Source organism: Papaver somniferum, chromosome 9 (genome assembly GCF_003573695.1).
Source record: "Papaver somniferum cultivar HN1 chromosome 9, ASM357369v1, whole genome shotgun sequence".
In the NCBI taxonomy this organism is placed as follows: Eukaryota; Viridiplantae; Streptophyta; class Magnoliopsida; order Ranunculales; family Papaveraceae; genus Papaver; species Papaver somniferum.
Genome location: NC_039366.1, coordinates 22635434 through 22649883, shown reverse-complemented (window position 1 = coordinate 22649883; position 14450 = coordinate 22635434). Strand labels below are relative to the sequence as shown.

General features: G+C 36.1%; 1 protein-coding gene and 1 long non-coding RNA gene across 2 annotated transcripts; one reads left to right on the top strand and one right to left on the bottom strand.

Moving 5' to 3' along the window:
* Positions 1 to 1435: 1435 nt before the first annotated feature.
* On the top strand, positions 1436 to 4399 carry LOC113311566 (F-box protein At3g07870-like). The gene is made up of 2 exons (XM_026560392.1): positions 1436 to 1445; positions 3048 to 4399. Exon 2 carries the CDS (start codon positions 3053 to 3055, stop codon positions 4397 to 4399), a length of 1347 nt encoding a protein of 448 aa, XP_026416177.1. The 5' UTR covers positions 1436 to 1445; positions 3048 to 3052.
* Positions 4400 to 7787: 3388 nt separating this feature from the next.
* Positions 7788 to 8580, bottom strand: LOC113307742. The gene is made up of 3 exons (XR_003339286.1): positions 8300 to 8580; positions 8066 to 8113; positions 7788 to 7966 (listed from the first exon to the last, which is right to left on the bottom strand). It is a non-coding gene; the product is annotated as an uncharacterized LOC113307742 (long non-coding RNA).
* Between the last annotated feature and the right edge of the window lie 5870 nt (positions 8581 to 14450).

Below are 14450 nucleotides of genomic sequence, written 5' to 3'. Positions count from 1 at the left end.
CTTTCTAATAAGAAAATATATTACCATTAATGTTTTGAAAAGGTTAATTATAAGTAAAAAAACAATTATATATTTTATTTTTCTTGACACAAAATTGACAATTATAAAATTGTAACTTTTAAGTCTTTTTAAGAGGATATTAAATGATTAATGGCACATAAAAGGCTTTCAGGCCGGACACCAGGCCGGGTATCAGGCCGGGCATCATAATTAATCGCAAAGCCCGAGACCGCCCAATAAATTAATCCAGGCCAGGTCGGGTGGTCCATGACGGGCCATAACAGGCTTTGGGCTACTTCGGGTACGTACAGGCGGGCTCGGGTGGATACAGGCAGGCCGAGTATTTTCGGGTATTATTTACGCCCCTAACAGAATGTCTTTCGGAGCAGTAAAATCATTGGCGTGGACTTAAGGGGGAAGCAGAAAGGTGAACTCATCGCTGCAGATACTCCAAAATGACCAAAGTGATGTATGATGTTAACACTCAGAGAACAAGTGAATTCACTCCAACCTTGGTGTAGAATATGGTTCCAGTAATAAGTCAGATTAGGAAGAAAGCAAACATATTAGTTCCAAGCTAATATCACTCATCTTTCGCTACGACTTGACGATTGTTTTACATGAATGAATGACTAACCATAATCTCGAGTTCCAGATTTTGTTTTTGTTTTTTTCTTTGAAGAAAGAAAACATATTAGTCCTACTTTAAATACGTATTCGTGGCATTCAAATGGACACCAACCAAACTTTATACTATTATTCAATTGTATTCCCATTTCAGAGATTTCTTATGGACAAGTACTACAAATGGATGCAGCTATAGGTGGAAGTGCTTTACTACAAATGGACCCACCTGACCAATTCTTATATCTGAAGGGGATTTCAGTGGGAAGGCGGTCCGCAGAGAACCACTCTTTCTTAATTGGTTTGATTTGAATTGAATGTCTACGATGCAACTTTAATCAAAATCCAATACTGTAAAAGAAACATGGCACATTCATACTCTGTTAATAATTATGGGCTGATGTACGGTAGAGGCTGTATAACTTGATATAAATCTGAGACTTCGATGGTGACGAATCAAACAAAGAGAAACTGAATTGCGGATCCTAGATTAGGAAACCAAAACATGTTTAGATAGACAGCAAGATGACTCTGATACAGACCAAATTGGCAGGGTCTACGGCCGTTTAGGGTTTGGAAATCAAAATATAAGGCCGTTCATAATGTCACACTCTTTCCTAGAACCGTTGATCACAAACTCATTTAACTATATAAGGAATCCTAAACCTTTCCGAACTCTGTTTACTGGTTGAGAAAAGAAAAGGTGGGTTAGGGTTCATATATATATATATATATATAAGATGTATAGAGATGGATACACCAAGGATTAGGAGATCCAAGTAATTTATCAATTGTTGTTCAAGTCCTAACGAAGAAATTAGGTATGTCCTCGATTTGTGATTTTATGAAGATTGTTATTATTATTATTATTATCAATTTGGTTAATGTTTCTGTTTTGAAAAATAAAATTGTATAATAGTTAACAACACCATCATGTCTTCTTTGAATTCTGATGCGATTCCCCCTTTAATTTACTATTAACATTAATTAATAGAGTTACTGAGTTATATAGTTGTTTGATGTTGAACCCAAGTTACCCAACAGAACAGAAGATATTGAGTTTATGAATGATAAATAGAGATAATGAACAGAATTAAGACTTGAGGATAAATTTCAAATTTTATAATCCTAACACATGAGGTCTGATTTGTGGATCCATGTGTTGAGAACCCCCAACTTCCTTTCATAGGAGAGGTTGGGGTCGAACCCTTCAATAAATAACACAAAAATCCTAGGCCTCTATACCTTGTGCCTTGGTAATAATTTCTAGGGATAATTGTACTATGTGAATAAAAAAACCTTAGTATATTTGATCGTAGTTATAGAGACTACTGTATTAGTATAACAAAACAACAAAAAGAAAAAAAAAAACTGTAAAGGGGAATTCTACAACCAAGCCTCATCTAAAAATTATATGTAGTTTGGTTTATTATGTATGGGTAGGATCCGTTAACATGGTTATAATGACATAATCTTGACATTTTAGCACAATTTTTTCTACCAAACCCAACGGGCAATGAATTTGGGGCTAATATTTTGATGACATGTTTTTCTTATAAGTCTCTACACTCCCACCAAAAATGAGAGCATTCCGAGATGTATAAGACCACCATCTACCATTTTGAATATCGAGCGTTGAAGATTAACGGTTGAAATTAAATTTTGTGGATGGTGAAGTTTCGTATTTCAGAATTCTCTCCTTTTTAGTAGGAATGTAGAGTTTTATACGAGGAACATGTCGCCAAAATATTAACTTTAAATTCATTACCAGTTGGATTTCGTAGAAAAAATGACAACCATGTCAACGGATTATGTCATTATAACCATGTCAACGGATCTTTCCCCATTATGTATATCTTAGTTAAACAAAGACATCAAAAAATATAAGCTGTATCCCTGTTGGTTGCCCTTATCACAGTGTAAAAAGCTGAAATTTGAGAATCTTCCGATAGTATTTTCCCCAGGGCATTACCCTCCGTTATTGTTGTTTATAGAGTATTTTCCAGGGCATTAACCAGGGCATTGCCTGCTTTGCCAAAGCATATCCGAAATTTAAACCCAAAAGTTGATATATATACTTAGTTTATTTATACGACGGTGCTATTTATCTCCCTATTCTCCTATCTACAATCTAAATCCCATGTTAGGGAAATGGCGAACCCCACCTGAACCTGAATGCGAATCTCGATATGAATGTGGGGCTTAGATTGTAGGGAGGTGAATAAAGAGGTGGAGAATAGGGAGCCAACTAGCATTTCAGTTATTTATATGACCACCGATTATATTTATATGGACATCTATCCTTTTCTGATCGTTTTTTTGTTATATATATACTTAATTTATTTATATGAACACCAATTTTTATTTATGGACATCTATTCTTTTCTGATCGTTTTTTGTTATATTATTGTTATTGTTGCTAGGATCTATGGATTCTCTTCCTTCAGATGCTTTACTAAATATCATTTCTAGGGTTCCAACAGAATCTGTATTGGAATGCAAATTGGTGTGTAAGAAGTGGCTAACTCTTATCCGTGAGAGTGGAACTTATTTTACTAATCTGCACTTCAGGCACCTAATTAACCATTTATACGGTAGCGGTAACGACGGCAACAATATAGCCACTAAGGCGCTGGAAAGTCTCTTTTTTGCTTGCCGAAGGGATGAACTCGATGGCCCAACGTGGCTTTTCCACGGGCAGAAAATATCTGATAAGATTAGCGCCAACGAGAAATACTCTTACAAGGAAAATCTGAGAAAGGTCAATCATCCTCCCATGCACAATGAACTATATGATCACTTTGTTGGCTCTTGCGATGGTTTGATTTGTGTATCTATGCACCATGATCGAGTTATAGATCCCATCTACATGTTTAATCCAATCACTAGAGAATATATTTATCTTCCCGAACTAGTGGTGGCACCGTCGCCCGATATGGAACGTCCTTTTATCACAGAAGAAGGGGAGGTCGATTTGCTTGGTTGCGTATCATCTGGATTTGGGTGTGTTAGATCTACTAATGAGTACAAGATTGTTAGAATCCACTTTCCTTGCACAGTTTATGAAGGTCATGTCGAAGTATACACACTTGGCAGTGGCCGCGGATGGAGATTCAAAGGTGTAACTGCCATTCGGTTGATGAAACCTAATGGTGCTGGTATATTTGCAAATGGATCTCTCTATTGGACCGGAGATAATAATATTGTGGCCTTCGATTTGGCCAGTGAGGACTTCCGATTGATCCCTTATCCTCCATGTATGATAAACTGCGTTCGGAATATTGATATATATGGACTTGTGGCACTTGGAGGGAATTTGTGTTTTTACTTGGAGAAGGTACGCCTGCAAATATGGTCCTTGAAGAAAAGGAGTAACGAAAATAGCGACATCGAAGATATCTGGTGTTTGGATTTCGATATAGGTTTTGAAGGTGTGGCAGTTGATCGTGAATGGACGTGGTTTACACCGGTTTTACTTACCGAGGCCAGAGAAGTCATACTTATATACAATGATTCTGCACTTTATAGTTATGACTCGAAAACGACAACTCTGAAGATGATATCAGATGATGATGAAGTGTCGAAAGAGTATTTCGCCAATGTCAAAGCAATTTCACACGTACATAGTTTTGCTTCGTTGGAAGCGATGGGAGAAAAATCAAAGAGGTATTCGGTTGGTGATATATGGGAATGTAAGATCGCCATTGAACAATTAGAAACAACGAGTCTCGTATGGGGAGGGACGACCGCACAGAAGACAAATACGCCAAATTGAAAAAAAATAAAAGTATTATTTTTCCTGATTCTGAGGGAGTCTACTGTTTAATTAATTGCAATGAAAAACTAGTTGATGCATAAATCAATTATGGATGCATAATTTGTTATGCATCCTTTAGTTTCCATAATGACTATGCGTTCAACTTAAGAAAATTGTGGCTAAAGGATAAACACCTCCAAATTTTTCGTAAAAACTCAAATTTGATATTGTTGTTTGTACTCATTGTGTACATCTTTTTAAAGTCTTTCCGACGAGATTAAATTTGTAAAATTTCAAAACACGGATTTTTAAATATGTTATATTTTAGTTTGCTTGTCAAATATATCCCTAAAAAATATGATATATATAAGAAATTATGAAATTATGTGAAAAGGCTTCACAAAAAAAACTTCAAATCCAATCTTGTTATCAAATTGCACATTTGCGTCATATTTCATTTTACAAAAAAGTATAATGCGACTCACTCCCTTCGGGCTCTCCGGTCGATCAGCCCATTAAGAAATGCATATATACTATAGTTATCTCCCCGACCGCTCAACCTATTTTAAGTTTTGTTTATTGTTTGGTCTACCTGTCAGTATCCTCACACAAAACTTTAGTCAGCCTGCAATGGCGGGTCTTGTTTAGTTAGTCGGGTCATAGTAGTCCGGACTAATGGCCCCGTCCGTGGATTAGAAAATCAATAGTCAAATAGTTTCTGCATTAAAATTATTTGTGATTAGGTTGAAATCTGAGGGTTGAGCATATAAGGTAACCTCATCCTGGAACGTGTTTTACAACATCTAGAGTTAAATACAGTCCATGCATCAAAATAGGTCGGTGCCTACAGCCCCGGACGAGGCCCCTTAAACAGGTCATGGTGTTTCGCTAGCTAGTCGGGATAAATTAGCCGACCGGGGATACAACCCCTGCCATGGCCCCTTGAACAGGTCCTGGTATTTTGTTGGACGGCTCAAAATTAGTTGGGGCCACGGCCATGATCCCAGTTCTTTTGGGAAGTTCATATTTGACATAAAAGCTAAATGTTTTTACGGGCCGTGATTTATAACCCCAAAAGTGTCACTATCCATACACAAAAACTCCAACAAAACAAATTGTTCACAAAAACCGCATTTAGCATAAATTGTCTATATTACCCTTTTAGTTTAAATTAACCTAACAACAACAAAAATCAACCCCAGATTTAATTTTTATTATATTGTCACTAAATACAACAACCCATCACCAACAACTAGCAACACCACCGGTCACCATCCGCCGCCGACCACCACCACCGATCGCTGCCGACCACCACCATCACCGACCACCACCGCCAAACACCACAGCGCCACCACAGTCACGCCACCGCAGTCGCCGCCAACCACCACCACAGACCGTCGCCGCCAACCACCACCACAGACCGCCGCCGCCGACGACCACCGCTGCCGCCGAGCAACACCACCATTATCGTCGGCCACCACCAGAAACCAAACAGAAAAATGATGAAACCAAAATTGGTTTCACCAAAATTGGTTTCACCAAAATTTGTTTCACCAAAATTAGATGAAACCAAAATTTGGTTTCATCATAAAAGAAAGGAGAAGGAAGAAAGAAGAAAATAGGAAACACAATAAGATGAAACCTACCACCACCGTCAACTACACAACCCTCATCGTCGCCACAACCATCATCACCACAACCACCACTACCATTACCTCCTCAACTAAAACTAGTTTCAACAAAAAATTAAAAATCCACCTGTGTCTCACCGTCAAAAAATTGATTTCATAGAGATCAATATTCAACAAAATGAAAAAAATACAATGAAACCTAATTAGGTTTCATCATTTTTCCACATATTGTCATTTCACCAGCACAACTTCAATGATGAAACCAAACACGACGACTTCCAAGTCAGGCCGATTAAACTAGGAAAAAATCAGGTGAAACCAAAATTTGGTTTCATCATAAAAGAAAGGAGAAGGAAGAAAAAATGAAACACTAAAAGATGAAACCTACCACCACTGTCAACTGCACCACCCCCATCGCCGCCACAACCACCAGTACCACAACCGCCATTATCATTACCTCCTCAACTAAAAATAGTTTCAACAAAAAACAATCCACTTGTGTCTCACCATCAAAAATTGGTTTCATAGAGATCAATATTCAACAAAGTGAAAAAAATACGATGAAACCTAATTAGGTTTCATCGTTTTTCCACAGATTGTCATTTCGCCAACATAACTTCAATGATGAAACCAAACACGCCGACTTCCAAGTCAGGCCGAATAAACTAGGCAAAAATCAGGTGAAACAAAAATTTGGTTTCATCACAAACTTAATTTTCATCATTAAAATCTTTGGTTTCATGATAGAAAATAGGCAAGTTTATGATGAAACCGAATTTGGTTTCATTATAAGTTTACTGTTTTCACCAACGAAAACTGTCAGAATTTGATGAAACCAATTTTGGTTTCATCATAAATCTGTCATTTCCCCAACACAATATTGATTTCGACAATGAAGATGTATCATCATTTGCTGGTGTTGTTGGTGGTCGATTTGAAGGTATTGGTGGTGGTTTTAGATGATAGAAGGAGGATGAAAAAGTAGTTTTGGTGGCGGATATGACATGTAGTAGTGGGAAAAAACAAAAGTAAGAGGAGGCGGTGTTGTTGATGGAAAATCAGGACGTAGAAAGATAAGAAGGTGGTGATGGTGTTGATGGAGGAGATGGAGGTGTTGTTGGTGGTGGATCTGGACATAGCGGTTGGTTTGATGGTGGCAAAGCTAATGTTGGTGATAGATCTGAACATAAAAGTAGAAGAAAAGAGAAGGAGGTATTCGCGGAAGAGATGGAGGTGTTGTTGGTGACGGATCTGGACATAACGTCTGGTTTGGTGGTGGCGGAGCTACTGTTGGTGATAGATCTGAACATAAAAGTAAAAGAAAAGACACAGAGGTGTTCGTGGAGGATACAAAGGTGTTCGTGGAGGAGATCACTACAAGAAAACTAGTGTATTGCACCATGTTGTTTGTGTAGCAAAAGCCTTTGTTTGGTGTGGGAAAAGCCTTTTGCCACATAAAAACCTTTTGTCACACCATGTGGCAAGAAACTATGTGACAAAAAGTTATTGCCACACCTTTAGAATCCTGCGGCAATAACCGGGTCTTTTGCCACACTAACTAGCGTGGCAATAAAATGAGCCAAAAAGGTATTTTTTAATTTTAATTTTTTTCCAATTTAGTTTCTTTTTTTTTCAGTTTTATTTTATGCCCGTAATTTTATTTTATTCCTAGTTTTTTTTTCTTTTTTTTTCCCAGTTTTCATTTTCAAATAATGCTCATCATATTGCTTCAAAACAGAAAAAAAATCATATTATTTAACAAGAACAAAATTTCATTTGATGCATTAATTTTATTTCATTTGGAATTTTTAATTTACACAATACACATCAAATGCATAAATGACACATCCCTTGAAAATAATAATGTGATTGCATCATAGTTTACAGGAAAAAAAAAAAGTAAAAAAAGGAAGTAAATAAATAACATGAACTTCATCCCGATCTGCTTCTAGTACTGCAAAACAAATATGCAAGGAAGATAAGTATTTTCAAAATTCGGAATCGTTCTAAATATGTAAATAACAGTTGTACATAGGGAACATATGAAAATTACCTTGCGATGGAAATTTTCCCAACTTGATTAGCAGTATCCACTTAGGCCCTGTAAATCAACCAATTTTATTAACACTAGATCAAGCTAAAAAAGAAAATGGAAGAGTATCAATCTAAGGAAACAAAGGATTTTTTTTTTTATGAAAAATTATTATAAACCCCTAAACATAAATTAGATCTCAACTAAACAATTTCTTAAATACGTAAACCTTTTGCAGAGAGTGTGAATTCTTACACTAATAGTCATCAAACCTTAAGCAAGTTGAATCATCATAAGATTTTCCCCCTGGTTTTGCTGAATCAAGCAAACCTTCATTAACCGGAACTGGTCGATATTATGATTGAATAACCCATGTTCCAGCAAAAACGAAATCAAACTTAAAAGAACTGTTTTTGCAATTTGGTTTCCATGGATTTTTTTTTTCTTGAGATCCGAAAGGTTCTCCGTAAGAAAGAGGGAGAGAGAACATGGAATGAAAGTTCGAGAGAGAGAAACAGAGTAATTATGAGAAACGGAATATGTACATGGGTTGGACTTTGACTCCCGAAAATCTATAAATATACTCTAATTTTAGAAAGAATAAAATAAATTATCCGTAAATTAATAGGCTTTTGCCGCACCCAGTACATGTACTGCTGCAACAAACCATCATTTTGCCTCACCCTTAAGCTTGATGCGGCAAAAGCCAACTGTTTACCCTCATTGGTGGTTTCCATGTGGCTAAAAACTATTTTTTGCCTCACCGTCATCCAAGTGAGGCAATACAAGCATTTTGCTACATGCACTCAAATAGGTGGTGTGGCTATATATTGTTTTTCTTGTAGTGCATAGAGATGTTGTTGCTGGTGGTAACGGAGGTGTTGTTGCTGGTGTTCAGTGAGCTGTTTTTTGCTGCTGGTGGTGGGGAGAAGGAGGCGGAGGAAAGAAGAAAAAAGAAAAGAGACAAGAAAAAGAAGAAAATAAAGATAAAAAGGGTATGCTTGGCTTTTTTAAAAGTAATAAAAACTAAATTTACTCATTATTATTTGACATGGGATTTTTGTGTCATTTTTTAATTAAATGGTTTTTATTTATTAAAAATAACATGCTGGATTTTTTGTACCACAAATTTGGTCACCTTGTTTTATGACTAGTTCTTATGTTTTTAATTAAGAAATTAAATTATAGTCACAACAAACATAAGATTAGGCGTGATGCTCGGATCTCAAAGACAAATGGGTCATTAGGACCATTTTTCAAAACTATGCCCACCATAATTGCATCTTCCTCATTTGTCGTGTCTATCCATTTTCCAAAAATAAACTAATATTTGCATAGGTATCGCTACAAATTTAATTCATCAAATTCGTGATTTTTTGGTAATAGCTTAAGTGACGAGAAGACTTGATATTAACTCTTAATATCTCTTAATATCGCGTGATGTTTATATATCTACGAGGCGCAGTTAAAATATGCAGCTTTCGTTGTTGCTGTCACAACATATACAAAGTGCAAATTACACACTAATTTTTAAAGTTCGTCGATGCATATAATAGGTGCATACTATACATGGCGTAAAAAATAGCGGAGCATATAAGGGCGCAAAATTTTGCAGCTCTACTCATTGCTCGCTGCAACATTTTACACGGTGCATTTATTTTCTCTAAAATCAAGCCGAACTAATTACCATAATAATCAATGGTGAAAAAAGGAAGAAAGCATTCAAAATGTAATATATAGTATAGAGTTCTAACTCAATACCGACAAATCTCCAATTTCGTCAGTTAGGATCGACGAAATATTAATTTATCAAAGCTAAAATATGAACACATTCTTTATCTTAAAGAAATTGTCTCGATATCAACTATAAGTCATTTAACGGATCGTTGATAGAGACTCGCTAACCGTGTTAACCTGGTGTCCATTTTTCATCTTTCCGGTCTTAGGTGGAACGACTTTGAATTCCGAAGGATATTATAGCAAAGGAATATTAAATTTTTTGCTATCCCTCGAGATGCAACAATTCACAATTCCTCGCGCTGCCGATATTAAAACCGTTAACACCACAAAAATCATTGGTGCACCAACAAAAGTAATTTTCTTCTCTACGTTATCCAAAAGGACGCGGGAAAACCTTCCGTTGGTTGGATAAATAGTAGAATAGCAAAACACTACAAAACTCAAATATTTGGCTAAATTCGGAAATCGAATAACATCACAAATATGAGTCTTTACTAATACATATCTATTTTGGATATCTCTTCGTATACCGTATAATTTTTCGTGCTCCAAATAGCACATACAAAACATGGTAAGATGTCAAATTTTCTCTTTAACAAGTCCTAAACAAAATATGAAACGAAGTTAGACTCTATAAAAATTTATGCATAAAACCATTCAACAATAGTTAAATAAAATATGCAAAGGTTAAAGAGAATTATCCTTAATTTTTCCGTATCGGCAGTCCCCATGTGGATCGCTACAGAACAATTCGTGTTGATAACGTTTTATAAAATGATGTTCCTTAAGATCTCTATATTCCATGGCATCAAAATACTGATACGAGATATCAATTAAGTACTCCACTACCTAGAGAACGTATACACAAGTTAAATGGAAGGGGATAATTTCTGTTTTCATTTTTTGTTATGAACTTGGTTTCTGTTACACTTTGACGACATACCCGGCTAATATATATACATCGCCTAAACATAGCAATAGAAAACAGTCACCTGTTGACATGTGTGTCAACCATATAATCAAGAACCTTTCTAGATACACTGAAGTTTTACAGTACGCTTTTTCTCGTACGGTCTCAATTTTGCGTTCTTACCATTGAGATCTGGTAAAAGACATATGTGTGCCCATTACCTTCTTACACGGTGAAAATTCGGTATTTTTTTTTTTGGTATGTCAATCATTTCCCTATAATCAATTACTTAAAGCTTAGTCTAGTTAATGTTTATCTTATTCGGGTAAACTGGCTAACTGTTATCCTTTGACATGTCAAAGGAGGTGCGAAACTTCACGAGTAATTGAGATAGAGTAATGGTGGGCCATCTAATGTTAGATAACAAAATAAAAGAATAAATCTTTTTTTAATGAATTGTGAAAAGTAAACCATGTTAAAACCGCTTCTCGCAGGCACCCCTAAAATGAGACCCCCTGTTTTTCTCCAAGAGGTGGGGCCCACTTGTTTTGTGTCGCGAAGCTCCATTTGACAAGTCACTAAGTAGAAGAGACATGACCCTTCCAGGCCGCACTTAAGGGTTTGCTGTGAGGATTTCATCTGAGTCCGAACTTGGAGATTTTTGCTGGAACTTTGGACTTTGGAAAATTTAGATTCGAATTTTCACAACCAGCGATGATTTACCTATTTCGTGTAATAAACACGCGACAAAATGCAAACGGTTGTGAAATTGAGAATGCCAATGTGCAGCATTTGGGGCAGAGGACTAGAGAGACCCATGAAATTGAGAGTGTGCGCTTAAAATTGTCATGTGCTCATGGCAATCTGGAAGGAAGACAAAATATACTAAAAGAACTGGCCGGTGTCGGGTTTGTTTTGAATCCGGCGGTCGTCGTGGCTATGCCTGCATAGTACGTATAATGCGCCACAACAACAAAATCCCAATGCCCTAAAATCCCATTTTCACTCCTTAGAACCCCCGAAACCACCACAACCAAACGACATACTAGAGATATTCTCTAAAATTTCACCCCAGATTCCATCGACCTTCTACTTAGAGAATCTGGTTCTTTGCGATTTCACCAAAGTTCCAACCGGTAATGTCTTAAACCCTTCTCATTACTGAGTCGATACTTTTCTTTACTCTTTTTAACCCTAATCAGGATTTTCGATTGTGTATTATTCAGTAATCTTCTTGAATGTTGTTTTGATTGCGATGATAATCCTACTTTGATTAAATTCCATACTTATCCTTAAAAAATGAAGTTTCTAGAATGCATTTCATTTGATTTCTTCTTTGAATTTAGATTCATTGACAAGGCCTTTTCCTCTCTAGTTCGTATGTTGTTAGAGACGTTAATGTAACTTGATCACAACAGCCTTGAAATATCCTGAAAGTTATTTCAGCCATTTCTTTCCAGTAAATTGATCCTTTAGATACATCTTTTATTTGTATTCTAAAATGCATGTTTTACTTGGTACTTTGAAACAATTATTTTACTCGGATCATTCAATATCCATTCTGAAAGTCAGCTTGGATGTTAAACCAAAGTAAAATGTCGTGTAAAAACTCTCACAAGTCTGTTGTAAAGTGGGTAAATTTGAAACACCACTTGTTTTAAGAGAAGTGGGAAAGCCTAGTCAAATGTCGTGTAAAAACATGGAACAACTATTCCTACACCTACTTAAGATGCTACACCTACACCTGCTACAGATACAGTTGTTGGATCCTCTATCCAACCAATAGATGGAGCAGCAGAGCCAACAACAATAGATGTAGAAGCTATTTCTACTCAAATTGGTGGCAAGATAACTTCTGACATTTGGAATCATTTCACTAGGAAGAATGTTCAAGAAGCTGAGTGTAATTACTGCAAGAAGATAATAAAGGCTCATACTGGAAGGAATTGTACAAGTGGAATGTGGAAGCACTTTAACAGATGCAAGCAGAATCCGAACAAGCCAAAGCCAAAAGGACAACAAACTCTGACATTAAAACCTGCAACACTAGATGAGGATGAAGATCTGTTAATGTATACTATTTTCAGTCAAGAAAAATGTAAAAGGACAGTTGTTGAGTTTATTATAATTGATGAGATGTCCTTTAGAGCAGTTGAGGGTGAAGGGTTTAGGAGATTGATGCATGTCTTAGAGCCTAGATTTGTTGTACCAAGTAGAATGACTGTTTATTGATGTTTGTTAGAATGTATGTAGAAGAGAAAGAAAAGTTGAAAAATTACTTCAAGTCAAGCAAGCAGAAGGTTAGTTTGACAACAGACACATGGACTTCACCAAATAATTTCAACTACATCTGTGTAACAGTTCACTTTATTGATCAGCACTGGAAGTTAGAACAGAGAATTATTATGTTTTGTGAGGTTAGTGGTCACAAAGGAATTGATATTGGTGATATGTTGGAGAAGTGCTTGTCTGATTGGGGGCTTTAAGATGTTTTTTCTGTCACTTTGGATAATGCTAGTGCCAACAAGGTAGCAATGGATTATTTAACCACTAGTATTGTTTCAATGACAAGGGCAGAAGAGAGAGCTAAGTACTTGCATGTAAATATATGTATATGATTTTTTTTACTTCCTAGTTAGAATTGTGTTTATTAGTTGTTACTTTGTACAAAAATCTAATATTTGTATGAATCTACATCTTTTCAGGTAAGATGTGTAGCCCACGTACTTGCACTTCTTGTAAAATATGCTATAAGGGTCTACAACAAATCAATTGCAAGAATAAGGTCAGTTGTCAAGTATATAAAGGGTTATCCATCTAGGTTGGCTAAGCTTAGGCATTGTGCAAATTTAGTTGGAATAAAGTCTAAGATAGCATTGATATTAGATGTTAAGACTAGATGGAACAACACATTCTTGATGCTAGAGGTTGCACTAGTGTTTGAAAGAGATTTCAGTAGGTTAGAAAGGTATGATAGGGAATATCAGAAGTTGTTTTTTTTTCCTACTAAAGACAGTGATAAAGATTTACCCAATGTTAATGATTTTGATATTGATGTTACTGTTGGTGAAGAAGAAGAAGAATTTAGTGAAGACGAACAAGAAGAACAACAAGAATAAGAAGAAGTGAAAGGCAAGAAGAAGGCACAAAAGAAGAAGAAGAAGGCTATACTGAAGAAACCTGCTCCATGTCAAGAGGATTGGATCTTTTCCAGAGGCCTTGTGAAATGTTTGAAGATATTCTTTGATGCCACTATTGCATTTTCAGCCTCAACTAATGTAACAACAAACACTTTCTTATGGCAATTAGATATCATTTATGAACAACTAGTTGAGTTTAGAGATAATGTAGATGAAGATCCTTTTATTGCTAATATGGCTGGAAAAAAGTTTAAGAAGTATAACAAATATTGAGGTGATTATGCAAATATGAATTCTACAACCTTTTTTGCTATGTTGTTGGATCCTAGAGAGAAACAAAAAGGACTTTTATTTGCTCTTGAGTGCTTGTATGTGAAGAAATCTTCTAAGGTTGAATCTGTTATGAGGAGTGTGTTATTAGATTTTAAGATTCTATTTAAAGAATATAAAGATGTGTATTCAGTTCATGAGGAGGAGTTAAGTACTTTTATTCAGGGAAAAGCAGTGGTAAGTAAACCAGGGGCAGGGCCAAGTCGTATGAAAGAGTTGATGTCAATGAGTAAGAGGTTCAAGAGCATCCCAAGTGATGATGTGAGCAAAACAGAGTTGGATAAAT

What these genes read in the sequence shown, in the direction of transcription:
- LOC113311566 (XM_026560392.1), top strand. Translation starts at nt 3,053, where the DNA reads ATGGATTCTCTTCCTTCAGATGCTTTACTAAATATCATTTCTAGGGTT.